The following is a 26,858-nucleotide window of genomic DNA, read 5'->3' on the forward strand; positions in this document are numbered from 1 at the left end:
ATGTCTGTGAAATTATTTTTGGAAGTCACTGTATGTCCTGAAGAATGGGAAGTGTCCAGAATGTGGCATGTCCTTTGTTTTTGGTGATTACACAGTGATATAATCTTGGATTTCTTCTCAAGTTTTCAGAGTTGTAAAACATGAAATTACCTGGTTTCTGTAAAAAAATCCTAATCCTCCAAGGTCAAAATTACACTTCAATTTATAACCACATCAGGCTAGCTATTTTAGTCTTTCATTGTGGTGAAAGCACATAGCTGCAGGTATCATAGCAAGTACCTGCTATGAATCATTAGAAATCTTCCAGCAACCATTTATTTTAAATGAATGCAAGTATTTAATGGCCACTTAACAAGAAAAGGTGAATATTACTGTTTGCTGTGTACCCTGACTTGAACCGCTATGAGTAAAGTTTAACCTTGTCAGTTACTGTTTGTTAAAGACTAAGTAGTACTCAAGAGCTTTGTGGTTCTGCAATCCATTTCCATTCTAACCATCTACAAAAAATGGTCTTCAATCTGCAGTTTTTCAGGTAAGTAATGTGTCATTTATTCTGCAGCTTACCAAGACTTCAGTATGTCCAGTAAATACCCAAACCTGTTCCGCGGCACGTTCCCTAGCCTGTACTGGCAATATTGGTGGTAGGTGGCTGGTTGAACTAGGTGACCTTACAGGCCTTTTCCAACCTTAATGATTCTATGGTATATATACACATGTATATATCTCCACAGTGCAGTCACTCACCACTTGCCAAATAGTGCCAAACTCACAGTAAACTGCCTGCTTGCTATCTATGCAATATCTCACCACCCACTGACCAATGCCCAGCCAACCCCCAAGCTGTGACCACCCCTATTCACCTCCCATAAGCTTTCTGCACGACATCACATGGCATGGAATAACCCTGTGCCTAACTCACGCACCTTTCATCTAACCCTTCCCCTGACCTGCGCCATCATGGTGGTGACTTCTCAGCAACAGCCCAAGCACTGCTGTGCTATTAATGCTGTCTCAGCTGAAACTAGGACAGGATGGGTGATGAGAATGACAGTTTCTAGGACAGCAGGTTGTTTTCAGTTTTATCAGTCAAACTCGTGCTTCTGCTGTAGAAATAAAATAGATACAGGGATAAGATGATTCACCCGATAGCTAATGTATAGTGGCAAGCCATGTTCAGAAGTGACTGATGCAAACAGTCCTGAATTTTATTACCTGCTTTCTTACAGAGATCTCCAATACAGTAAGTAAAACACAGTTATCATAATTCAAACAGTGCAAACACAGTTCTTTAAGGAAAAAAAAATCATTGAGCAAGAGGAAAACAAGTAAACTAAGAGCCTGCAAAACATCCAGAAGATCTGAGATGTTCTTGTATTTAGAAGGCTTTAATCAAATGGTTTGTTACTTCACAGTTTTTGTAGTAGTAGCTGGAGTTGAACCAAGTTGATGAGCTTCTCCTGTACTGTGCCTACAGAGGACTCTGTCCAAGTGCACGTGCCATTGTGCTGTAAGGTGGCTTCTAAGGCTGTCAGAGTACCAACAAAGCTTTGATTTTTAGCAAAATTTTAGACATTCTGTGGTTCTTATTATTCTACTTGACAGTTAATACAGAGGGGGGGGGAGGGCGGGGGGAAGATCTGGAGTATTGTGGTTGCTGCAATCTGCTGTTTCAGGCTGAGTGGCAATATTTCCCATTTATGAAAAACATTGTCATGTTTTTGAGTGAGGTCTAGTTACTGTACTATGATCTCAACTCAAGTGTAAAAAAAGCATGGGAAAATGTAACTCTGTGTTCATACTACATTAAAGTCTTCAAGAATGAAATGAAAAGAGTAAAAATGATTTACTCTCATTGCCAGAAAAAACAGCATACTGACTTTGCTGTTTTCTGGTGCTAATTGACTCACTACTGTAACTATACTCTTTTTGGTGTCACAGCTGATTCAGTAATGTGTCATGACTTGGCATCCACAAATCTCTTTGTCTGTGTTACGTAGCTTTTGAGACACTTTAGAAATGTGAGAAAAACTGAGAAATGTGAGAACTGAGAACTCATCTTCAGGAATGTAAATGTGAAAGCAATTTTGTTTCGCGCCTATGTCTCTTTCTCTGGCATCTTGCACTGCACAACTGCAATTATTTCGCCATAGGCCTTATCTAGGCTGTATGCATATCTTACCCGTTTAAAAGGTGACATATAGCCAGATGTTACCCTCTGTTACATCAGGCCTGTGAGAATTCACTTACCTCCAGCATTCAACATTTTTTTTCTTCTTTCTTGTTATTGTCTTATACTGTGATGCTTTTTTTTTTTAACCTTCCACTGCTGCTCAATACACAGTCCGTATTAAACACCACATACTACATTCATTTCTCTGTAAATAAGAAATACTACATCCTTCTAACCTTGCAGTATGTTATCCCATGCTATGAATCACTGTGCCTATGTGCCTCCAGGCCTAGGGAACATCCAATGCTAAGAAGTTGATCAACTTATTTCTTCACACAATAATCTTAATGAAATGCTCCACAGAATAGGGAAAACAGTAACAATCTTCTACAATAAGTTCAAACCATTAATGCCTATGGAGATTTTGGGTGAGAGAGAAGCCACTGTAAGCTGTAAAACCAGTTCAGACTCAGTGCATTGTGGAGGTACGTGACATAGTCACATATAGATCATACAGAGGAGACCCTTTTAGCGGATATATTTCAATGGCATCTTCTCTATGACTAAGTGAACTAGCTATTCAGCTCATTAGTTTTGTACCACAGATTTTGCTATTGCATACAAGGTGAAATAATATCTGCAACTACATCTTGCACAAGAATATAACTGGATTTCTGGCTGTATAGATGAACATAAGAAGAAATAGCCTTAACTTAATGCAAGTAATACTTCAGTAATAATAATACTTGTTACCATCTTTCCTTAAACAGGACTATTCATCTAAGTTTAAGTGCTTTCCATAGATGGATGAGCATCATTTTCCATTCCTAAATTCATAGCATCTCACTGTTTCATTCTCTCAACTAACTGGAGAGCTTCTTGGTCATGGTAGGTGGTTTTTGTAGAATTTTTACTAAAGAACATTATTTTTACACTTGAAAATCCGATCTTACACTGGTCACACCATCTAGCTAGCTCTTCTTATGACTAGAAAATGTTGTTTTTAGGCTAGAAGACTAGAAATGGGTGTCTGAGTGCCCTTGGTCTGAGGAATGAACAAGGAGATGTACCATATAGAAAGGTTTTAATACAGTTCTCTGAAAAATTTGCCTATGTTAAGACGAGGAGTTCCAGCAGAATGACCATGGAGAAATATCTAATCTGATTGTACAGTAAATTTATTTCGCAAGGATGCTCACTGAACTAGAGCACAGCCCTTGTCACACTGCAACTGTCTTATATGGTTCTAATGCCTCCATTCATGTACCTGAGGTTTTGAAAATTGAATGTTTTAAGATTCCTTAGTTCAAACTGACTTGTCCCATCAAAGTTTCTGATGGCAAAAATACTACCTGGCTTTGTTTGATGTAGTCCTGGGGAGCAAACAAAACCTGATGCTCGATTTGTGCTGGCTTCCTACTTAGTTCCATTTCCAGGTGAGGATGAGCAGCTCTTGCAGGCAGCTTCACTGTTAGACTCATCAGAGCTTTCTGGCTGCACTCCATGCTGGTGTAGTCGCTCATGAGTGGTACTGTGATGGAAATTACCTCATCTTTTTCTCTTGTAACCATTTTTTCAGGGTGTATTATATTTATACCTATATTATTGCTAGATTCTTCTGGCTCTCTGATGTCATGCTTGCTATCTTCTATGCCATCTGTAAAGTGTTCTGGCTTCAAACAAGCCTTTCTCTCATTCTCTATGACATAAAGGCTGGTGGTATCATTGTCTGGCAGGGTTTGAAGCAGTGATTTTGAAAAGGGTTTCCAATTGCTCTGCAAGGAAAGACAAGAAGAAATTGTAACATTGGTATAATACTTTGGCAAAGGGAAATCGTCAATTTACTGAAGTAAATGTCAGAAGAAAAGTTAGGAGGTAGACTCTATGAAATGCACTTCCATTATTCCATTTATTAAGTCAGCAGCCCTAACTCTATACTAACTAATCTAAAATAAGTTCTACACAAGTTTCTATTTTTTATTTTTATTTTTATTTACTTATTTTAATGTATGAAGAATATGCATCAGTTGTAATCTTTCCAGCTCCCAGGACCAATGTGATCTGACAAAGCATGACAAGGATCTGTTCCTACCTATCGTATTCTGAGAAGTTACAGCACCAAAGTATGGTCTGTGCCAGCCCTTGCACACACACATTAATCTTCTCAATTCAGCTGTCTTAAATTATGACTGAAGCCCACAAAGTCTTCTCCTCATCAGCCACGGCACTAAATCATGCCCTCATCATCTCCCTAGTCTCACTAATGTGTAGAGAGATTGCAGCTCCTATTGGAGAGCAAACTGCTTGATTACTATTAAATAGGAAAAGCGAAAGGCAGATTTTCGGACTTCTGTGTTATACGAAAAGAGGAAAAAAAACCCTTATCTTCATCTAACCTTTTGATTATGAACAGCGTATCAGTACCTTCATAAATGTCATTGCTAGTTATTTGGTTCTGTTGTCTTAGATTTGGACAGTGCTGGGCTGTAGATACTATCATCTTCCAGCTTCTGTTCTGATCTTTAGTTGTGCACTTGCCTTTTTCTGTGTGAATATGTAACTTTAAGCTCTCCAACCTCTGACTTCAGCTTAACTTGACAATGACATACAATTCCTCTCATCAGCTTAAATCTTAGAAACAAAGAAGTAACATATTTGTATCTCTGTCCATCAGGATACATCAAGAAATATGTATTTCACTTGATTTAGGCTTATTGTCCAAAATAGACGCAAGTCTGCTTTGCTATAGCATGCAGTTTTGGCCCGAGAACCTAGACAAGTGCCAAACTTTGTTCAGGTCTGCCAGGAAAATCAAAATGATTTTAAAAGGAAACAGTACAAGTTCATGTTCCAAAACGATAATAGTTAGCAGCCTGAGACTTGGGAGATAAACTGATATGTACAAGAGGAAAGACTTGTTCTTTTAACAACAAGTCATTTAAATATGCTCTACAGTGTTTTCAAAGGGAGTCTGTGAACCTTCATTAAGCTAAAAGATGTGTACAGTCTCTGCCTAAACAATAACCTTCCCAGTTGTGTGTTTCTGATGCTACTCAGCTGCTGAAATGAGATTTATGTTAGGATGAAGTGTGAAAACAGTAACAGCTAGTGCTAGTGACTAATAAGCAGGCAAGATTTTCCGAGTACATTTTTTTTTCACACGATGGAATTGTACTTGCCATTTCTTGGATTGCACTGCTCTTTCTTGGATTTGGTACACTGGACCAGCATGATATTTTCAACCTGTAAATAAATATTCTTAGTTTATTGACAGGTTAAATAACTGGCACTTCCTGTCCATTTAAATTAACTGCTGTATATACATTTTATTGGCATTTTCATGACCATCAAAACAAGATATTCTGCAATGACTATTAAGCATGACAACAATTAAAAACTTGTTAGACTGCCTTCAGATGCTGAGTTAGTATCTTTATTTGAGGACAAATTAATTGTAACAGTAGCTGGCAATGTTGTGTCTTTCTATAGTTTTATCATCACATATTCCTAATTCATTATCATTTCCACCACAAAAATCTCTATATTCTTTGAAGACTTGTAGGATGACTTCACAGAATCACACAGACTTCTATTTTAGGGGGTATTTTCTCCTTTCTACATAGAGGTTCAGTTTTCCTTAAAGGGGAAAAAAAAAAAAAAAAAACCCCACAAAAAAAACCACCTATATTTTTCTGTTTTTAAATTCTTCATAATCACAGATCACAGTTCTGGTCTGTAGAAGGGTCTCCTTAGGATATGCAAGCTGGAATATGGAGAGCAACATGGGTACTGTTCTTTTCTCACACTATGAGTTCAAGCCCTTTCTGGAAGAAACTGTAATATCACACCGTTTTATCTGACACAAACATACCATCACTAGGTTGTTTCTACCATAGAAGAGACAATTTATTCTAAAATGCTGCAAAATCAAAATCCACTGTTTCTTTCAAAGCTTGATCCTCAGATCTGATCCAGGGCTCAGAGTGGTGCCATACCTATCAGTTTCAGGTGGCTGTTTGTCCTTAGCCCTCTCATAGCCCTTTCTTTCCAGCTCCTTTCTTATACCTGGGGCTCAAAACCACAAAACTGACAGCTGGTCTCTAAGCCGTCTGATCTGCCTTGGTTGTTACCTCCACAGGTACATGCCAGCCTTGGAGGCTGTTCCCTGCTTTGCTTCTGACAGCTTTGGGGAGAAGAAGCTGCCTTTCATCCTGTGAATGGCACAAAGCAAGGGCTTCTTGAGAAGGAGCATCTCTAGAAAGCAGTGACACTGGGCAGGCCCAACTGACTCCCTCACTATTTATCAGGCTGAGGTAAGGGTCTTTTTTCTCCTTCCTTTCCAGGAGGACAGGACATGATGGTGACACACTATTACTCCTGCCACCCCAGGTTGCTGGAGAACATCTCTCAGCACGTTTCCTTTGAGCTTCTCCCTGCCAGCAGCTGCTGTCAGAGCTGCACTGTGGGACCTCAGGCAATGACTCATATCCACATGAAAAATGTCAGCACAGCTGTGAGAAACAGCATGAGGTTATCTAGGCCATCACCTTGCCTCAGCACTGACTTCAGTGTTGTCTGGTCTTAAAGTCAAATCTAGACTTTATTAGATGTTAAGTACTTTATTAAGGTGAAGCCTAGAGCTGTAGATTTACCTGATCTCACTGACCCTGTAAAGATAGATTTTGTGTCTGGTTAGTCCCTTTTGAGGGCTTCACAGTCAGCTTCTGAAGCTGGTACTTTCTAAAGGGAAAATAAGGCTAGGTGGCATCTCAGGACATTGTAATAGTGATCAGAGCGGTTGTATGCCACTAAGTTTATGAGAAAATGAGTATCAGAATCAATTACTATGCAAGCCATTTTTTTCCTCATTGTTAGTATATGGCCCTGGTACTGCACCTCAGATTAATCTGAGGGGAAGACCGCTTTCCTCATCCATATCTTGTGGGCACCCTTGCTATTCTCTCTTCTTCCTCATTTCTTCTAATTATTTTCATACGTGAGTAATATTGTACAGTAACAGCTACATGTGCTCAGAGGAAAATGCATCGGTTGCAGCATTTGTATGTATGCATACTGGTGGAATTTCTGCATTTCCATAGAGAAGACATGATCATGAGTTGGGAATGAAAGAATAAATTGATTAAATACACCATTGTTTTCTTATCAATAGCCCATTTTCTATTTTGATAAGTAATCCTTGCTCTTATCAAGGGTATTTGAGATGGAAAGTAATCATTAGTTAACTCTATCAAAAGCAAAAGATTATAGATTTTTTACAAAGTATTTAAATAAGCTTATTGCTGGTTTGTAAATTCTCTCACTATGTAAGTGTATGGGGTAAGTTTTTCTCCTTGTACTTTTAAATTGATTTGCAACTAATGACAAAAAAATAATAATAATAAATAATAAATAATAACAGTGCTATCAGTGCTATGAAAATCAGAGTTAAGTAAAAGGGAGTTGTTATTAATAGCATTAGTCAATATTCACTTCTTACCTCTTAAGCATCAGAATACATGTCATAGGTACAAAAATCAGAGCAAACATCATGCTGAAACAAAGGCCAGTCATTAAGCCTTCAAATTCTCCTTTTTCTGATGGGGAGCAACAGAAAGACTGAATCAGACTTGTGCTGTCAAGTATAGAGAGGCGTTATTGTCTCCACTGCAGATATATTTTAAACACAAGTCAAACTTTACTCATATTTTGGGATTCCTGCTCAGTCCAACTGATAATGTGTTGAAAAGACATGAGAATACAATATATGGAACTTCATAAAAATAACGGTATTGACCTTAGCTTATTGAGGCACCTTTGAAACAAGCAAATTCTTGCCAGTGAACGTTAGAACATGTTAGATAAAAAAGACTCTAGTTATCAGAAAACAGAAGGTTTGATCAACTGCCAGCCACAATAGAAAGAGTGACCTTTTTGTTAAAAGAATGTTTTGGCTGAGGTATCTATCTGGAAACCAGATTTATGTGATAAAGACTTTGCCAAGAAAAAGACTACTGAACTTCATAAGTCAAAGGTGGATTATTTCTACTACTGAAACCTGTGATAAGAGTTTGCAATAAATAAAGATCAGTTAATATAACTAACATGAAAAGATCATAAAATGTTACAAAGATGAGGAGCCCAAGCTAAGTCTTCTTTGTATGTTAGGTAAAGAAATAGAGGCAGAGTTTCATGATACGCAGTTCATCTGTAGCAAATGAACAATTTTGCCTTTGTTATCAGTAAGCCAAAAACTGAATAATAAATCCTGTGCATGAGCACTTTGTTATTCCTTGAAAAGCAGGGAAAAGAGAAAGGGTGTAGAATAATGCTTTGCACAATGGAGTATAAAGCCAAGATTGCTGCTGGTCAACAGAGTAGCATACAGATTCCACAGTACCGTATTTTAGAGTACTGAAAGGTTGTGAAAAAGATGGTGATCCTTCTCCAGCTTTAGTGAATCCTGAAATCTGTACATAGTAGATGGTATTTTCCTTAAGTCCAGTAAGATGGTAACTTGTAGTAGAAGAGTTGATGCTACCAGCTGAAAACACAAGAGTGGTTATAGAATGGGGTGATGAGAAGAACTCTATTATTTGAGTCTGTATCTGTGTAGCTGACTAGGAAAAAGGCAAAATTCCTATGACCTGATCCACACCTGGAAAATCACACTATGCAGATTTTCTTGGGTGGGGGTATAAGATTCTTGAAAACACTTACATGCATTTAGCTTTCAGTTGTAAAAAAGCATGAGATTCTGGCACACCAGGATAATTAGGCAATAAGTACAGTAGGTTGTGTTTAATAGGCTATACACCTGACATGCTGTGCTATGGTTTTATGAAAACCCCTTGTTGTTACAGTTGAAATAAGGACACTGAAAGAGCAAAGCATCTGAACTGCATATAAGCAATGCCTGATATTTGCAAGACAAGACCTTTGCGTTACCCTCACTACAGTATTGAGTAGTTATTCACATCAGTCAGTATCAGTACTATTATTTTGGGGTTTGTACAGAAAAACATCAATTTATTCAACTTCATCTGCTTTCTAGAACTTTGATCTCAGTCCCTCTTTTCTGACGATGTGGTGACTTTTCCTCAAGTTAGAATAATGCAATCAGCAGTGCAGTAGAATACCTTAAACTTGGCAGAAATTATTTTTCAAGTTTGCTATTGAGAACTTGAGATCTTAGAAATGGTGCTGTAGCCTGCAGGTCCCCTAGGATTCTCCAGTAAAATTGTTATTCCCACCTGGAAAATATGGCCATCTGCTGTTGTGTTACTGTTGTAGTGATCATTAGGGATGAATAAAAAAGTTAAGTTCAGTCCTGCAGACTCCCCTGACTCCCCATCAAACTCCAGCTAACTTCAGGGGACACAGAGTTGAAAACTTCAAGCTTTTGTTATTTTTTGTAGTCTTCTGAATGCATATACCAGGAAGAGCTATAGAATCCTTGTTTTTCCTTTCTTAGGTGCTATTTGTCTTCCGTAATATGTCTTAATTGTATTTATAAGTCAATATGTGCAAAATTAATGCATTATTATTTATGGCATGTCTCACAAAAGAGATAAAGGTAGTGTTTTTTTTTCCCCCAAACTTAAGTAGCTTGAGCTCACAGCTGCATAGCTATGAGCTGTATTTCAATGTGTAAAAGGTTTATCTTTTGTGGTTAAACAATAAATAATGCTATCAATTAAAGAAAATGTTTCTAAAAAATGAAATCAACAACCATGTCTTTCAAAACAGCTAAGAAGTATGAAAAAATTTACCAATATAGCCAATAGAGTTTAAAAAAAAATGCTCTGAGCCAAACCTAGCTGAATTGCAATGAAGCATAAAAGTATTGTGACTGAAACTGTAAGACCTCAGAAATACTGAAAGCATATATCTTCCTTTCAGCGTTACTGGGAAATTCTATTGTTGTCTTAAAACTGTATGTTTCAAGGGAATTTTTCTTATCAATATTTAATCTGAGGTGTTCCTGTGAATATGTATAATTTTCTTGAAGTCATTAAGAGCAGTAAAACCCTAACCAGAAGCTGATCTTTGGAAGCACTCTGTTCCCAGGGAAATCTGAATCAGTAGAGTGCTTTGAAATCAATTAATGGCTGTGTATGAAAAATTTTCTGTTGTAACACTGAACTACTGCTATGCTCTGAGCAATGGAGACTTACCTAAAAACTTCTTCTTTGATGAATCTATGTAGTTGATTTTGTATCCCTGGAGAAAGCCCATACAATCTTCAGCAGATATTTCAGACCACTTCACAAATGCTGAATGCTTTGTGATATTCAGAATTGTTATATTAGTGGGTCCTGTCCTAGGAACTTAAAATTCAGAAAATAAGATCCACATTAACATCAGTGCTATAGACATACGTGACTAGCTGCTACCCAGGAAGATCTTTGCTTCATTCTAGTTGTCATAAGTACAGCATAGAGGGTGGAGAACAAAAGAGGAACTCCATGCAGTAAAACTCCCAGATATTGAGCAATGCCCAAGCAGGTGAACACTGTCGCAAACCTCATTCCAAACACTTTTACTCCAGCAGTCACAGCTGTATTGATTTCAATTTGCTATATATCATTGAATTTCTGTTGGAAAATCTGACTTCAGTTACAGTTATATTTGAGCCACAAGGAGCAGTAGCAACTCAGGTGCCTCCTTTCTGTTCTTTTGTAATGTTGTGTGTATTTATATAGTCCTGTCAGTAAGGAAAAGCAGTCAGGTCATTCATTGCCAGTGAATGATTGCTGGGACCAAAGGCAATGCTAACTGTAGAATCATGTTAAGTCACCAGGAAAAGAAACATGTAGGACTTTGTTTGTTTTGCTGCAGATAGGAAATGAGAAGAAATATAAGGAACATAAATATATTAAAAAGAGGAATACCTCCTTCAACTGAGTAGAAGTGGGACACTCCAAAAGTCTTTTCATGTGCTCTGAAACTTTCACACTGACACACATCAGATGCATGCACCATGATTTTGTACAGCTTATACGGATTAATATTGTCTGGAAAACAAACAAACATATTTCAGAGTTTACTGAAACGTTATGAATGAGAAAGAAGAGGAAGAGGGACAGCAACCTTACAGTTTTTCAGTAGAGATCCTATATATTCCTGAGCCTCAAAATGCAATATAAAGATACAGTTCTTTACACTGAACATAAAAGATATGAATCCTTTCTCACTGCCTTTTAGTACTTTACAGAATCTATTTCAAACGCAGAACAAGATGTAGTTCTGGTTTGTGTATCAAAGATGCCATGTATTACAACGATCCATTTCTGGAAAAGCTGACCTGCTGTATAAAAAGTAGTGAACAAAAATAAGTTTACACATCTAAGTTCAAGGACCAATATTTCCCCCAGCCAGCATATTTAAAAACATGCAAAACAACTAGATGTAATGTGAGAATGCAGATATTGCAGGAGGACTGAGGAAAACATTGCTTCTATTCACATAAACCTGAACTTAAATGTTCTATACTGTACCTAAAAGACAGTTCTGAATGGTATCTACAAGAATCACTTATGTGGTTTTAACAGAGTTTTTGGATGACTGTTCTGTAAACTGATCTCCACTAGTGGCTTCTCATGCCCAGATTGGTAGGTACAGCAGTTGAGAATTTGCACTTTGACAAGAACAACTGTGGGGATAAAAAATATCCCAGGGGAAAGTCTGCAGCAGAGCATTTGTATTTGAAATTAGGGACAAGAAAGACTTCTTTTTGTTCCAATGCCACTGTGTTAGCCAGCAAGTGCTGTACAGCTCTGCCTAAATTTAGGGAGGGAGAGACCCCTTGCCAGCAACTGCAGTTTAGCTACATTTCTTGCCCAGCTCTGATTAGAAGAATCCTTCTAAAAGATCTTCTTTTTCCCTGCTTTGATGTTTCTTAAAAGCAGACATTCTCTCATTGTTGGACAGGGTACACTTACCTGGATCCTTGGTTTGCTCTTAAAAACAGGATGAAAATCCTTCCTACCCCAACCAAAAATAACAAGTGAAATGTTGCCTTCATGAGATGTAGCTATTTCTTTTACCTAAAGTGAAATTTCCAGCATCCGTAGCTACAATTTTCATGCGCATGTCTTCTTTATGAGTGCCCCAGTCAACCACAAAACATTTTGGACTGTATTCTGGAATCCAGGTGATGACTACATTAGTTCCCTGAGGTTTAACCTTGATTTGGCCAGGCAAATCTGTGAACAAATATACCATTAGTTATGAATGAACAGGAAAGCAGTCTGTCCCTTCCCTTATCAGTGTTTTTCTCACTTTTTCTCTAATTCATCTGAAGATTCTTCATTAAGTAGTTAACATGTGGATGACTGCATGTGGTAATGCCTGCTCTTTTATGTCAGTAAAGGAAATTTAGTAACTAGCACTTTGCCATAGTATCTGGGACCTCCAGTGTTAACTGCTGTTCAGGACCTTTAATTCCTTAAAATTGGAACAGGGGAAATGGCTGTTCCATGCCTCAGGCAGGGGATGTCTAACACTGCTAAACAATCTCCTGTGTACTGCTATTAACTGCTATAGTCAGAACTGTGAGATCGCTCTTACCTGGGGGAGGAGATAGGGCTAATTACATTTTGTAGCTGTGTAACAGAGTTTCACATTCTTGCAGAAAATGCAAAATGCCTTAAATATTCTTTTGTTTTCTAAGACAGGTTATTAAGCTAGAGAAGACCTTCTGGCTGAAACTTACTCTCAGGTACTGGAAGGCAGCTATAAGGTCCCCTTGGAGCCATGTCTTCTCCAGGCTTGAAGAGCCTCAGTTCTCTCAGTCTGTGCTTAGGGGAGGTGCAGGACCTTGCACTTGGCTTTGCTGAACTTAATGAGGTTGGCAGGGGCCCACCTCTCAAGCCTGTCCAGGTCCCCCTGGATGGTGTCCCTTCTCTCTAGCATATAATACTGTTACTACGAAAAAATATCAGCCTAATGAATATTCAAAAGTATGTTAATAACAATCTGAAAGACTGTCAAAAGGTAGTCTAGAGATTGCTTGTAAAACTTTTCCACCAGTCAAATCAATAAATGGTAAGTACCTGCTGCAGAGAAGTCTGGTACAGTGTAGATGGTTTGTGGAGATTGTCCTGCTTTGTTATAGGCAGAAATATTAATCCTATGGTGAGCCATAGAGATATTCAGAAGAACTTCTCTGTCCTTTAGAATGATGCGATCTGGTGAATTCCTGCAACTATTGGGTATTCTTTCAACATCAATGTAGTATCCAATGGCATTCTCACTTTGCATTACCTAAAAGAAAAAAAGGTTATTATTCTATAAATGTTATTATGTCCTGCATAGAAAATTAAGAGCAATGGAATTATAGAAACAAAATATCATATTTAATGTTGGGGATAATATCATACTATTTCAAATGGACTATCAGGTATTAGTGAAGCAAACCCTTTTTTTAATACTAAAAGCATTCTTAAATTGAAAGGATTTAAACACAGGATTAAGGTTTTTGCTTAATTGGAATCTTAGTAATGTGTATCCAATTAGTAATAGCTGCATTGAAGAAGCTGCAATGTTCTTTACACTTCACTGGAACATATATCCGTCATAATTAGGAGCTTGAAAGTTAATGAGAGGTGTTTAATTGCAATTTATGCCTCAGGGAGTATTCATCTACTAGTCTCTGTTAAGCATCTAGTCTCTTTGAGGATAAATGCTGGTAATTATACTACAACTTTGAAACATGTTCTATAGTCATTGATAGAAATTTTTAGGTGGTGGTTCAGTCATTATTCTATTGTATTAATCTTCATGAGAGATTAGAAAATTAGTGCACAGAAATGGAAATTACTACAATTTGGTTAGAAATAGAAATAAAAACATCGAAGTCTGGGGATTCTGCAACACTTGATACCAAGTCTGGTAATTATTTCTTGGTCACCTTGGCACACAATTAATAGTGTAAAGCTAACACAAAGCTAGGAGATTGAGTTTCTTAACGAAATAATTGGATAATTTCAGAGTAACAAAGAAGAGGATGACGTCCAGTAGTCTTAAAAGGCAAAGACATATGTCTTGAGAGAGAATACTGCTAAGGCTGGGAGCTCTTAAAATAGAAACAACAAAAGTTTTTCCCAGGATGCTGAAGAAAGAACTGATCCCACTGTTTGAAGCTCTAATGAAGCTGCTGGGGAATAGTGTCCTCTAATCAGGCTTTGAAAATGGAAAAGGTGTGTATGCAGGGGAAATTATTCCTAGGATATGCAACATATGAAAAGAAACCAACAGAGTTTAGACTAAGAAGGGGAAGCACTGTCTATCTTGCGCAGCCCTGCAGGAGATCTGTTATTTCTATAAAAATAGTGTGTACTCCCCAGTTGGATGTTCAGAGCTGAAGTCATCTTTTCTATGCCCTTTTGTCCAAACTATGTAAAGCTTACACATTGAACATAATAAATAAATAAATAAAATAAAATAAAATAAAATAAAATAAAATAAAATAAAATAAAATAAAAAATAAAATAAAATAAAAAAATCAGAGGAACTACAGGTAGTCTCTGACATTTTAAAACTGTTTTTTTTTTTTGTTTTTTTTATTTTTTTTTTTAAATGTTTGTTTGAGATTGGCTTAAACAAGTACGGCAGGTGAGCCCACTTCTCCCCCTACTTCTTGTTTCCCTTTCACTTTAACATGGTCATTACTGAATATACTCTTTCCCTCACCCCTTTGAAGGTATACTTACTTAGAATCATAGAATCACAAGGTTGGAAAGGACCTATAAGGTCATCTAGTCAAACCATCCTCCCTTTACCATACCTACAGGAAACCCCTAAACCATATCTCCTAGCTCCCTGTCCAGATGCTAGTATACTAGTTTAGAAGAAGAGTAATCCTGAAGGAAGGTCCTAACCTTGATTCTCTATTTAATATAGGTATTTTTAAATTAAAGCTCATTAGCAGTGACTAATGTCTTCTCTTAACATTGGAACTGCCACGTACAATTTATCATAAAGTGAATCATTTACTTTCTCAGTATACTCTCTCAGTATAAAGTATTTGCACTTCTGAATTTTTATTTTTTATATCAGCAGTCTTACAAAATACTTTTCTATAAAGTTTTTTGTTTTTCTTTTTACTTCTTAATTCTCTTAAGAATTCTGCTTAGGAACGTGTCTAACACAAAATATGTCACTTGTATATAGCTTATAAGGTTTTTTCAAGGAAAATTATTTTCATAGCTAGTCTGAGATGCATCAGTGTTCACCAGTAACTGGAAAGAATCTTTATTCTGGTCAGCGATTTGAGCTTGAAGGTTTCTGTAAATTTAAAAAGTTTATACATTATTGTGGCTTTCCCTTGCTAATTTCTAGAACCCGATTTACCACCATACAGATGCACAAGATGCACAGATAAAGCACAAGTTCAATATTCAATACCTTTTTCTTGTACACTGTAGTCCTGATACAGTGAGAAAGTCTATTTTTCCCCTATAAAGTAATGAATTAATGGTATGGTTATAACATAGTGTACACAGACTCAAAGAGAAAATTACCTCCCACTTAAGAAGAAGACTTCTTCTGCCTGGTGATATTTCTGTAGTTGCACTGTATGATATTCTTGGCTTGTTCATGAGCTCTGGTAAACATGAGAAAAGATGGAGACATGCACTCATACAAATTGGGTTGACCTTAATATTTTCAACAGTATTTGACTACTACATTATAAAATTGGGGAAGAGTTTTTCACTTATGCTTGTTCCCATAAAATTAACTTACTGTGAGGGACCAACATCTCTCTACTCCAAATGCAAACACAGTGAAGACCATCCTTGTTTATACATCTGAGCTGAATGATATACGAAGATGTAGCATTTGAAACAGTGATGTTGACAGCATTGCTTTCTATGGGTACCTAAAAGCAAATGTTTTTTAATATGTGTGGCAGCAATAAGACAATCTTATATTAACTGTTTTCTCAATCAAAAAAGCATTATTCTGACCAAAAGTAGCAGTCTCCATCATTGGTGAAGAATCACTACACGTATTAGCAAATTTTATTTCATACTTGAAAGATGACACTCCCTTTTTCAACTAATTATGTTCCGTCAGTACATGTAAGCAGTAATGCAAGTCTCACCCCCTCTTGGAAATGGATTCAGCATTACATGCACTGAGAAATTATCACTTATTTGACTTTGATCTTTACTGGCATTCTGAAGAACAATATTAGAGCAACTTGTTCTGTTATGATAATAGTACAGAAAGCAATATGGTCTTTTAATTAAAGTGTAATCAGATCTTGGGATTGTACCATTTCTGATACCCTCTCTGGATTTTCAGCTTTTCCTCTGTTGGTTGTTGTGTCCTATTGACAAGTTAATGAACCATATGACATAGTGTTACTGGTTTTCTCATTTTCAGCATAAAACTACTAACTTTTCTCTTTCAAACAGTTCAGAATCTGTCAGCATCAAACTAAGAGACCACTGTGAGATTTGCGAGCAAATCATGTGCTGTGCTTACTTGCTGTCCACATTTTTGTGTGCTACAACAATGTCCTGTTTACATCCCGTCATGTAGCTGTATGTACTATGTACTACTGAGCTGATAATAAACCTCATGTTCTATAGAGGCATATGGAAATACTTACCCTTGTCCATTGAGGGGCTTCTGTTAGTGCCTCTCTGTATCTCAACTCATATTTTGTAAGTGTTGTGGGTAAGTTCCATTTTATTACCAATTGCTTTGTGATCTGATATGCTTTTATGTTAGATGGTGTCAAACACTTCCCTGAAATGGGGAACAGATGTCATCAGTACGAGAGAAGCAGGAAAACTTTGGACATTATGCGTGAATTGGATGTGCTTTACTAAAAATGGAAGAGTTGGCTGAGAATACTGAACACTGTGAGGCTTTAAAAAACTGAAAATAGGTATTAACTAAATCTTTACAGTGTCAACAAATAAGGGCTGTTCCTCTTTTGTGTGTTCAATTCTTTTGTGAACTCTTCTTCTGATAGCAGGAAAATCCTTTCTATAAACAGGTGCTCAGTAAGTCTGAAAAGCAAAATCAAAATGTCAAGAATACCTCTAATCATAAACTGTAGAAACATTTCCAGAACTTCTTAATAGCTTCCAATTTCAGCAATTGTGTTTAGCTATGTAATTCTTAATGCAAGTGGATAGTTTTCCCTCTGAAAATCTCCCAGGGAGGTCATAGTGATAATTTAGGTTTTACTGATAGTGCCTTTCAGCAATGAGAAGCACTGTTAGTCTGGGAAGGTTAGGATTTCAGAACTTGTAGTTAACTCAGTGATTGTATGCTGCAGAGAATCAGTGAATAGGTATCTACAGTGTAGAGTTCAAAGGATTTATTTTTTTCATGTGTCCCTTGTAATACTGCGTAATAGCTAACTGGTCTTAGAAAATAGTTGAAATTTGAAAAGTTTTCCCAAAATGTTAATGTCTGTGGAAAAAATTCCTTGAATATATGCTACTGCATCAGCCTGTTCCTTGTATACCTATGACTCTCTCCTATTTTAGTAAAGAGTTGTTAGAGCTAGGGAAGTATGGTTAGATTTTGGTTGGATTTGGTGATCTCTAAGGACTTTTCCAACCTGAGGAATTCTATAGTTCCATGGTTCTATGATCAAGAAGTTACAAAAACCATCAGAGACAGAGGAAGCTGATGAAATATGGTACACAAATGTCACAATATAATTTTTTGGGTATCAGTATTTTCTAGTTCAGCAAATCATTTCAAGTCCTGTTACCATGAAAATGGATGAACTTCTGCCATGGACTTCAATAAAGATTTCATTCAAGGAAGCCAAACTGCAGCATGCTGAATCAGTGAAAAGGATAAGTGTATAGCAGAAGTTAACATTTTGACAATAATTTGCAGAAAATGCTACCATTGCTTCAGCAGGATACTGCAGTAATACAAATAACGAAGATATAATTAATACCTGCTTTTCTTGGTGTAACTGAGATGTTCTTTCCTTTCACACAGCTGGCATGGGCATAGTTCACTGCTATCCAAATAGATGCAGAACGGTTCATGTAGAGATTTTTTCGTTCTATTGTGATGGAAGGTGATGATGTATTTCTTCTAAAAAGTTTTGTGATTCTCTCCCTTCAGAGAAGAGGAATAAGAATGAAAGCCAAACATTTTGCTGGTTTATCCTACACCATTTTTTGTATGTACAACTTATAGCTGTCCAGGTACTCATAAACAAAGTCATCATTTGGAAGTCTGAAGGTGAGGACTGAGCAGCTTGAAACAGCAAATGTCATTCTGGTACCCGAGCAATTCTAGCTAGCTTAAACTTGCAAATCCGTGTTGTGTATTGTAGAACTGCTAAATTCTTTACATTTATGAGGCACAGTGTGATAAAAGACAAACTCTGTGTAGTTTTCTTTGGGACTAAAATGGGACACAAGCAGCTTTTAGAAGTTAATATTAGATTAGAAATTACTTGCATAAAGTCTACTTCCCACCTACCACAGTGGAACATGAGTTCCTTCTGAGTAGCAGAATACTCCCTTTTACTGAATTGAAATTATGACAAACATATGAAAAATGTCTGTTTTTATGAGTTGTATGCCTGTTTTATGAATGATGCGTTGCAGAAACAGGGCATTCATGTTTAAATAAGACACTGATGTTTGAAAGACCCCTCTCTCCTCAGCTGTATAGACTTCTCTTAAGTAAATCTAGGTATGAGTACAGTACAGAAAGTCCAAGAAGTTTCATTGTTTTCTTCCAGAGTTGGTGGTTGCTGGTGTCTGATGCTCCCATGTGTCTCCAACTAAAAGTTGGACCTCTAATTTTAATTTTAGTTTGTATCCCGTGCACCTACAGATACTGCAATATTTACGCAGGAGGCGCATAAGCAGGTACCCCTTCATCCTCACTTACCTTCAAGAACACTCAAGAAGTGTACCAAAACAAAAAATCTCCCTGTGACTTTGTTTACAAATGATTTGTTATGCAGGCTTAACTGTACTCCCCAGCAGCAGAAAATATCACTAGTTTTGTTCAAGTAAGTCTGCAAGCCTTCTTCTCCTTCAACAGCCTTGTGTGACAATTGAAGTTGTCATGGTGAAAGTTAGTAGGGCAGGTCTACCATCTACAGAGTATATTTGCAAGATTAAAAGTGCCTTCAACTTATGTGACTGCACAATAAGGCTTTTACATAGAAATGATTTTCATAATTGCTATATGCTTCAGATTAGGTAGTGGAAACATACTTTGAGTGACCCTGATTGTCAATGAAGCCAACAGCTGGCCAAATCTCTATTATAAATTTTAAAATATCCAGTGGACATAATGTGTATTGACTGCCCAGAAGTACCTGGAGCCATTTAGGTAGTTTACTTTACTAAGGCCCAAACCATTTAGGTTTAGCAGGCACCCCTGCCCTGCTAGGCAGGGGGGTTGGAACTACATGATCCTTGAGGTCCCTTCCAACCCGGGTCATTCTGTGATTCTGTGATTTAATTCAGACAGGATTCCAGAATTCACTGAGTCTCAAAATAGCTGAGGTTGTACTGGACATATGGAAATCATCCAGAACCACTGCTCAAAGCAGTTAACAGCAGGGAGAAGAGCAAGTGCAGGAGGCAATCAGTGTATGCGGTCCCAAAATTATCTTTAAAGAGGCAACATTCTGGAAGCAAGCTGAGGTTTTAGCCTTTTCCTGTGACCTGTAGTGAAAGCTCAAGTTCTGCAAAGATGTTCTTCATGTTAGCAGCTGCTGCAGAAACATAGTCCTGAATAGCATATCATTTGGGAGTACATGTGAATGTAAAGAATGTGTAAAGAAAAAAATCTGTTTGGACTTCCCCCCACATCCTGCTCTGTTGCTTTCTCTCTGATGCATACAAAACAGATTTTTCAAGGCTAAAGCTGTTCAAATTCAACATTCTTAAAAATAAATGGATAAGCATACTAATTGCATACCTAGATACTTCAAGTATTAAATGTGCTGATCATGATAGAATATTTAATAATGGAACAAAACTCCTGGAAGCTTCCCTTGTCTTTTTTTCTTTTTTTTCAGACTAGTTGTGAATCAGCCATTAATATTTCAAACCATGATGTTGAATGCTTGGTTTGAACTTCTCTGTGGGAGTGTTATTCTTTAATCCTTGTCTTCCTGACAATTAAATTGTAAAGAGCAAAGAAAAGGGAAAATATCAATGCTAAACTAACATTGCTTGCAGATGGAGTGATGTCATCTTCTAGGCAAGCAGAAAAAACATTCTTTCAAATGCTTATTATTTTCCTTCTAAAACAATAAAAAGGGAGAAGAAAATTTTTCTCTAGGATTATCAGGCTGAAGGTTCAAGTTCTGACTCCAGCCATTTTTTTACTGCCTTTTCTGTTCATAACATCAGTTCTGCAATTTACCCATTATACACTCTGATTTTGACTGGACATACAAGGAGCAACTACATTACAAATACTCTAGCTGACAGTGTCTCTGTAGAAAAAGAGCCATTTCACAAGTGCTTCACCCCTTCCAAGAAATAAGGGCTCCTGAAAAAATGAAGGAGGCAAGACAACAAATTCAGCGTGGTTTGGGATTTATCGCCATCCACTTGTTCTTCCAGTGGGAAAATAGCCACAGTGGCCAGGAGAGCAGTCTCAGCCTTGAGGCTGCTGCTGTGCTGCTCTGCAGTGTGCAGATCTCCCTGGGGAATTTCCCAGTGCAGAGACATTTCCTTGGCTTTTGGAGAGGCTTCTAACTACAGCTCTTTTTTAATGCAAAGAGCATTGTGCTCTGGTAAAATAATCATCAGGGAGTATCAGAATTTGCCAACAGCACACAGTATCATAAACTGTGTGCCCCATCATATGGTCTCATGGTAAAAATTGTGTTTCTGATGTCAGTTCTCTGTTTCTAAACATGCCCTTAATCTCATGGCGAATCCCAAATACAAAGATGAAATGTGAGGAAAATCCCTTTTGTGATGAAGATACAGAAGCAGCACATACTTCAATTTTTATTTTTATTTTTTAACAATCCAGTGGGCAGATATTGATTTAATCTGCCCATCTACATTTTACCTGAGTTCTTTGCTTTAGCTCTCTTTAAAAAAAATGGAGCTACTGAAGATAGACATATTTTGTTATTAACGTCTACAATTTAATTTCACCTATTGAACTTGCTAATCTGGAACTGCAATAAGATAACTCAAAAAACTTAGATCACATTAGTGTTGAATATTTGCTACAAGTAATAGACAAAAATAAAAGCAATTAATTAAGGTGGCCTTTGGAAATAAAGTTTCAAACAGAGATTTTTGATGCCTGGAAAGATGACTAATGACTAGCAAACTGCAGAAAGAAGAAATCTTTGCTTGAATGAAACAGTGTTTACTGGGTGGAGGAAGGGTAGTTCTAATACGATTTCCATGCTTTCAGAGAATAGTGAAGACGGTTACTGGTTGGAAGAGCTAGTGTCACTTCTCTGAAATATGGTTACTAAGTTACATGTTGTTCTGTTATCTATTCTTTAAAACTAAGGGAGAAGGTGGAGTTTGCAGCTTGCTCAGAGTTTAATGAAACTGTGGAAGAGAGGGGTAAGTACAGTTGCTAGAGCTGAGGTCCTCTCAATCCAATCCCGAGTAGTTTTTTTGGGCACTCCTCATGAAATTAGAGAATGGTACATCACTCTTCGTCAGATTAGATAGATGGTTGTTGACTCTATGCACCTATTTCAAACTTTTCTGTAAATCTCTTCAAGCACAAATTCCAGCTGTTTCTGCATTGATTATAAAGCAAACAGAAGTATCTGCTTAGTACCAAGTGTGCTTGCCAGTGTCACTCTCCCTTCAGTTTAAAATGTGCAGCTATTAGCATGCCAGTAAGAACAGATGAGGTGTGAGAAAAGGCTTGATCAAAATTGTGTAACAACCTACAATGCAATTAAATATGTATGAAACAATTTAGGCAGGTAAGACTGACCAGACAGCAGTGATAACTTTTCATTTTCTGAAGTGACTATTAGACTTACCATTTTAAGAATAAGGTGTAATTAATAAAATTTGGAGCACTGGGTGCTGGCAGCCAGGTACAGGTTAAGTCCTCACTTAGTTCTTTGTAACAGGATAATTCATTTTCCCAATCTGTAAGATGAAATATATGAAATATATGAAATATACCACAGAGCAACAACTATTATCATCAACAGGGGCAAGATAAATAGGAAAATAAATAAATAAATAAATAAAACAAGCTGTACTTTCGTAAAATGGAAAAATTTGCTGCCACATCTTATGCCACATCTATTCTCAAAGTAAGCAGCTCACTAACATTTAAAGAAGGGGTAGAAACATTTAGTGCAGTCATGTTTCCAACTAAAACATAGTTTTCCTATGTGACTGTAGAAAAAGGACCATTCTCCCTATGTTTTGTATTTCCTTTAAGAGCTATTCTGCACCAAACAGTGCAGTGTGGAGACACTTGCTTTCCTACAGCTTCAGTGTTGTGACACCTTTGATCGGCACTTCTCTCCCACAGCACTGACAATGTTGCTTCCTGCTTGACCCAGCACTTCTTTTGAGCTTGAACTCTTTTTATTCTAGTCTGATTGGAGTACCTTCATGCTATAGGAAGCACTACTACATTCCTTGGCACAAAATAATTTCATGAGTGCTAGGAAGCATTTCTAATTTTTTATCATCTATTTGGGTGATTTTGAGGAAAGCTCTTGTAAGGCAATTCCCCTACAGCATATGACAGAATTGCTATGAAACCTCTACCCTAGCATACCTTTGGTTTTTGCCTCCCAGCTATCTTTTCTGTGGTTTCACACCTTCTCCCCCTGTTAGACTGCGTCTGTTGTGCCCTCAGTGCCTCTACTAACGTGACAGACTGGGAACAGGAACTGTGTGGCACCACTCAGCTTCTTGCTGGAACATGTATGAAATCATGTATGAACCTTCTTGGGAGGCTGCTCCAGATCTTCAGAGCAAAGCACATTCACTGGGGAGTCACTGTGGCTTGAGAACTTTGCAGAACAAGGAGCAACTGTCCGGTGTGGGGGAAAACCCTGCCTGATGACAGGATTACAAAATGCATGTGGCAACAGCTTTGGCAGTAGTAACTTACTGACTGTCAAACATGAGTCAGTAGACATTTTGGGAAGTGTAGGCAGAAACTGAGGGTCTCGTATACCTCACTCACATCTTAGAAATTAATTCCATGCAATAATTTATTTCTTGATCAATTAATTTTAAGTGTGGGGGGAAAAACAGAGAGAGGGCTGGCATTTTGATGATCAACACTAAGTACAAATGTGGTATTTCTACGGTTTCCAACCAGAAAGATTTACTGGGGAATTTCTTGCAAATCATTACACCAGTGGAGCATAGGACTATTTTTCAAGAATATATTGACCAGACTCCAGACTTAGTCCAAAACTGTCCATCTCCAACTTTGTGGAGTTCAGAAGAGAAACATAGTCTGCTGTATGCTACCAGACTCGTAAAGATTGCGTTAGAAAGCAGGAGCATGAACTTTCAGACAGATTGACTTTGATTAATTTTTGGTAAAAGATTTTGTTGTTGTTTTTGTTGTTTTGTTTGTTTTCACAATTCAGCATATGTGTGGTTCAGCCTGTTTAACTACAGAGTTAAACACTAATGATGTTCCTAAAGGATCTATTAGTCTGTAGGGGTTAAATGTACTTCAGTATTTCAGAAATCTCTTATCAGAAACTGTAGTCATAAAATCTGACTGTCCTTTTGCTTTGTGTTTTTCTGTCTGAAGTACTAGTTCAGAAGAATCAGCCAAAGTATCACCCACACTTTTGAAAAAAGGTGCAGAAAGAAAATGAGGGTGTGTTTTTTTGTTATTAGGTCATGTTTTCTTTTGTTTCAGAAAAGTTGATAAAAGTAAAATGCATGGATACTCAATGTAATTTTTTTTTTCCCATATTGAATAGGATCCTAATTTTCTTGTGCATGATAAGTTTAATAAGATGCCAATAAGTTTATCAGTATTAAACAGGAAATTTTGATATTCAATAAGTAAATATGTGTCTCTGGAATTAGTGTTACAGTCCAGTTATCAAATTCACTCCAGTTATGTGATAAAAGATCAGTTCTCCTCTTTTCCATACTCAGAGTGATTTCTTTGTATTATATTAACAGCAGATTTAGATGAGAAAGTTTGTCAGTATAGCTCTGACTTAAGACCACAATTTCACAACACCTCTGTCTCCTACCAGAAAAAATGTCCATTTCCATTGAAATTTTGATGCATTAATTTATGGGTACATGCAGATTCCCTTTTGAAAGGTGGAGACCAGGTCTTGCTTGTTTCTACAGCAATATAAATAGTTATGGAATTCTTTGCTTTCTAGCCCAGCCACCAAAACAAATCTTGCTCACTTGCATTCTGTACATGGTGCTCTAAGAACTGGGAAAAGGAGCAACTGCTTGATATGTGAGAGCAGTTGCTCTCATATTCTCCCCTTCTTTTACTCTGAACTGACCCTTTCATTGGCTTGGGAATTCTTATTTTCTTTTAAATAAACACCTGGAAAAGAAACCTCTTTGGAACTGCTTTAACAATTCATGTCAGTATGTTTGTAATATGCTGCTTTTGAAAACATGTGAAATATTAGGTCTGGAGAGGTTGTTGAGTGTGAAATCTAATGGAAAGCTTTTCACCCTTCTACAGAATTTCTGTTAACTTCTTCCTCACATAATTTCTATTAACTGAGATCCAAGTGGTGACCACACTGTTGCAGACATGTCTGCTTAAAGAAGAGTGGGGGCTTGTGTTGTTCTTCATGCTCTTGGTCTTACTGGAAAAGATGTTTTCTTCTATGAGGGAGTTTAACAATAGTCAAGGCAAAATAGTATCAGAGTAGTTTTTATGTGTGGAAACTGTCTATGAGCTTACCCCACACCTGCTGCCCCAGCCCATATACTGAAGTTCTATATTACACTCTTCAGCTCACAATACCTTATTACTGTGTTTTCACTTGTCCTACAATTGGGAGATTTAGTGTACATATGCACATTCAGTTTTACCCTGTTCATTTTTGGTTCCCTGAAAGAATGTGTATTGCTGTTTCCTGTATACTTTGCAATATTTTTAGGCCTGTACCAAGACAACACAAAGAGAAAACTTCCCCTGTACCAAAGATATCACAATCTAATTTCCTTTTTAAAACAAAGAAACAGACAGGCAGACAGATGAGGCATAGAATTGTTTTTGTTCTTATTTGTCTGGTATTCTTAGTAGCACTTTGAATTTAGTTCAATGGGACAACAGTGAGTCTTAGAAAATAATTCATGGTTAGTTTCAGATAAATACAGTCTTACTATGATGGCTCAGCCAGTCTATGTACTAAAAAATATATCTTCCCTGCTGTGGCTCTTAGCAAGTAGGGTAATTTCTGCCTTCAATAAATTCCGCATAACCACCTTACTCTATTGATACATATTTGAATGATCCATTTTGCCACTGATGGTAATGTATTAATTAAATCTAAACCATAAAAGCTTGTTCATATAAATGCTGCAGATTTTATTATCTTTTGAGGAGGCCACTGGGAAGCCCCCAGAAATTAGAAACATAAATAGACCCTGTGCCTTCAGCCCTGCAGTGGAGAACTATGTCTTGGAAGCAATCAGAAATTCACAGCTTCTGCATTCTGAATTCCAACCTAAAAGCCCTATGCCATATTTCAAATGCAGTCACTTCAGCTGGTAGATTTCCATCAGCAAATATCTCCATCTTTGTCATTAAGCAGTATTCATGTGAGAAATGTTTACGCACCTGGAAGCTGCTTGCAAAATGGAAAATCCCAGCTTAAGCAGTTGCAGGAATCTAGGGAATTAAAAAAGAATGCATTTAACAAGACAACTGTAAAATAAATAGGAAAATCTATTACTAATTGTATTTTCTCCTATCCAGAGCCTTTAATCCAGTAATGACTTACTTAAGTCATACATTCTTGTCTTTGAGTAAACTTTATAATTTTTACTATGCATAAACAGTAGTAAATCATACATCAAATGAAAACTCACCTGCTGCAAATAAAATGAAAGCTGCAAGCAGAGAGTTCTTCATCTTCTCTGAAAAGAAGCATAATGATTACCATCAACATCTCACTATCTATAGTCTATTCTTTACATTTCCTCTTCTAACTTCCTTTTCACCAGCTATAGTTGCATTGGTTGAATATAAATAACCTGCTTGTTAGTGTGCTGGACTTTCAAGGTTCTGTTTATTAAATATATTTACAAAATCCTAACTTTGTGCTTTTGAAAAGTAGAAACATTCCCCCTTGCTGTTTGCAAGGCGTAACAAGTAGATTCTTAAATGTGCATAGGATATCAGCAGTGCAAACTTAGGTAGGTGATTTAAGCATCTTATAAGTCTAGGCTAAATATCAATGTGAATTGGAAATACTGATATCAAAAGTAAGGCAAAGTTTGTGACTTACTCTAACATGAATGTTTGGATACTGCAGAAATAATAGCAGCAGCAGACCCTGCCTGTCTTCTTTTTCTGCCTTCTTTACCCACTCAAAGTAACATCCACGCAGCAAAGATGCTGTATCTTCTGTGTTGGTAGCAACACTGGGAGCTTTACTGTAGATAAAAATCACACATAAGGTGTGACTTTAAGTTCCACATCTATGAAGTCTGATTGCAGAACATTTAAAATAACTCTGGGCATGGAAGCCATC

At 37.2% G+C, this 26,858-nt stretch overlaps 1 protein-coding gene across 1 annotated transcript; it reads right to left on the reverse strand.

Annotated features, from left to right (window-relative positions):
- Positions 1–1,172: 1,172 nt before the first annotated feature.
- LOC107305887 (interleukin-6 receptor subunit beta-like) lies at positions 1,173–26,287 on the reverse strand. Its single transcript, XM_085528347.1, has 15 exons — positions 26,194–26,287; positions 25,943–25,993; positions 22,164–22,275; positions 18,108–18,274; positions 16,791–16,930; positions 15,917–16,052; positions 15,694–15,776; positions 13,225–13,435; positions 12,217–12,375; positions 11,062–11,184; positions 10,345–10,497; positions 8,568–8,711; positions 7,668–7,764; positions 5,350–5,413; positions 1,173–3,945 (listed from the first exon to the last, which is right to left on the reverse strand). Exons 1-15 carry the CDS (start codon positions 26,234–26,236, stop codon positions 3,472–3,474), a joined length of 2,157 nt encoding a protein of 718 aa, XP_085384473.1. The 5' UTR covers positions 26,237–26,287; the 3' UTR covers positions 1,173–3,471.
- Positions 26,288–26,858: the final 571 nt, after the last annotated feature.

Source organism: Coturnix japonica, chromosome Z (genome assembly GCF_054131305.1).
Source record: "Coturnix japonica strain WE chromosome Z, WE-NBRP24, whole genome shotgun sequence".
Classification (NCBI taxonomy): Eukaryota; Metazoa; Chordata; class Aves; order Galliformes; family Phasianidae; genus Coturnix; species Coturnix japonica.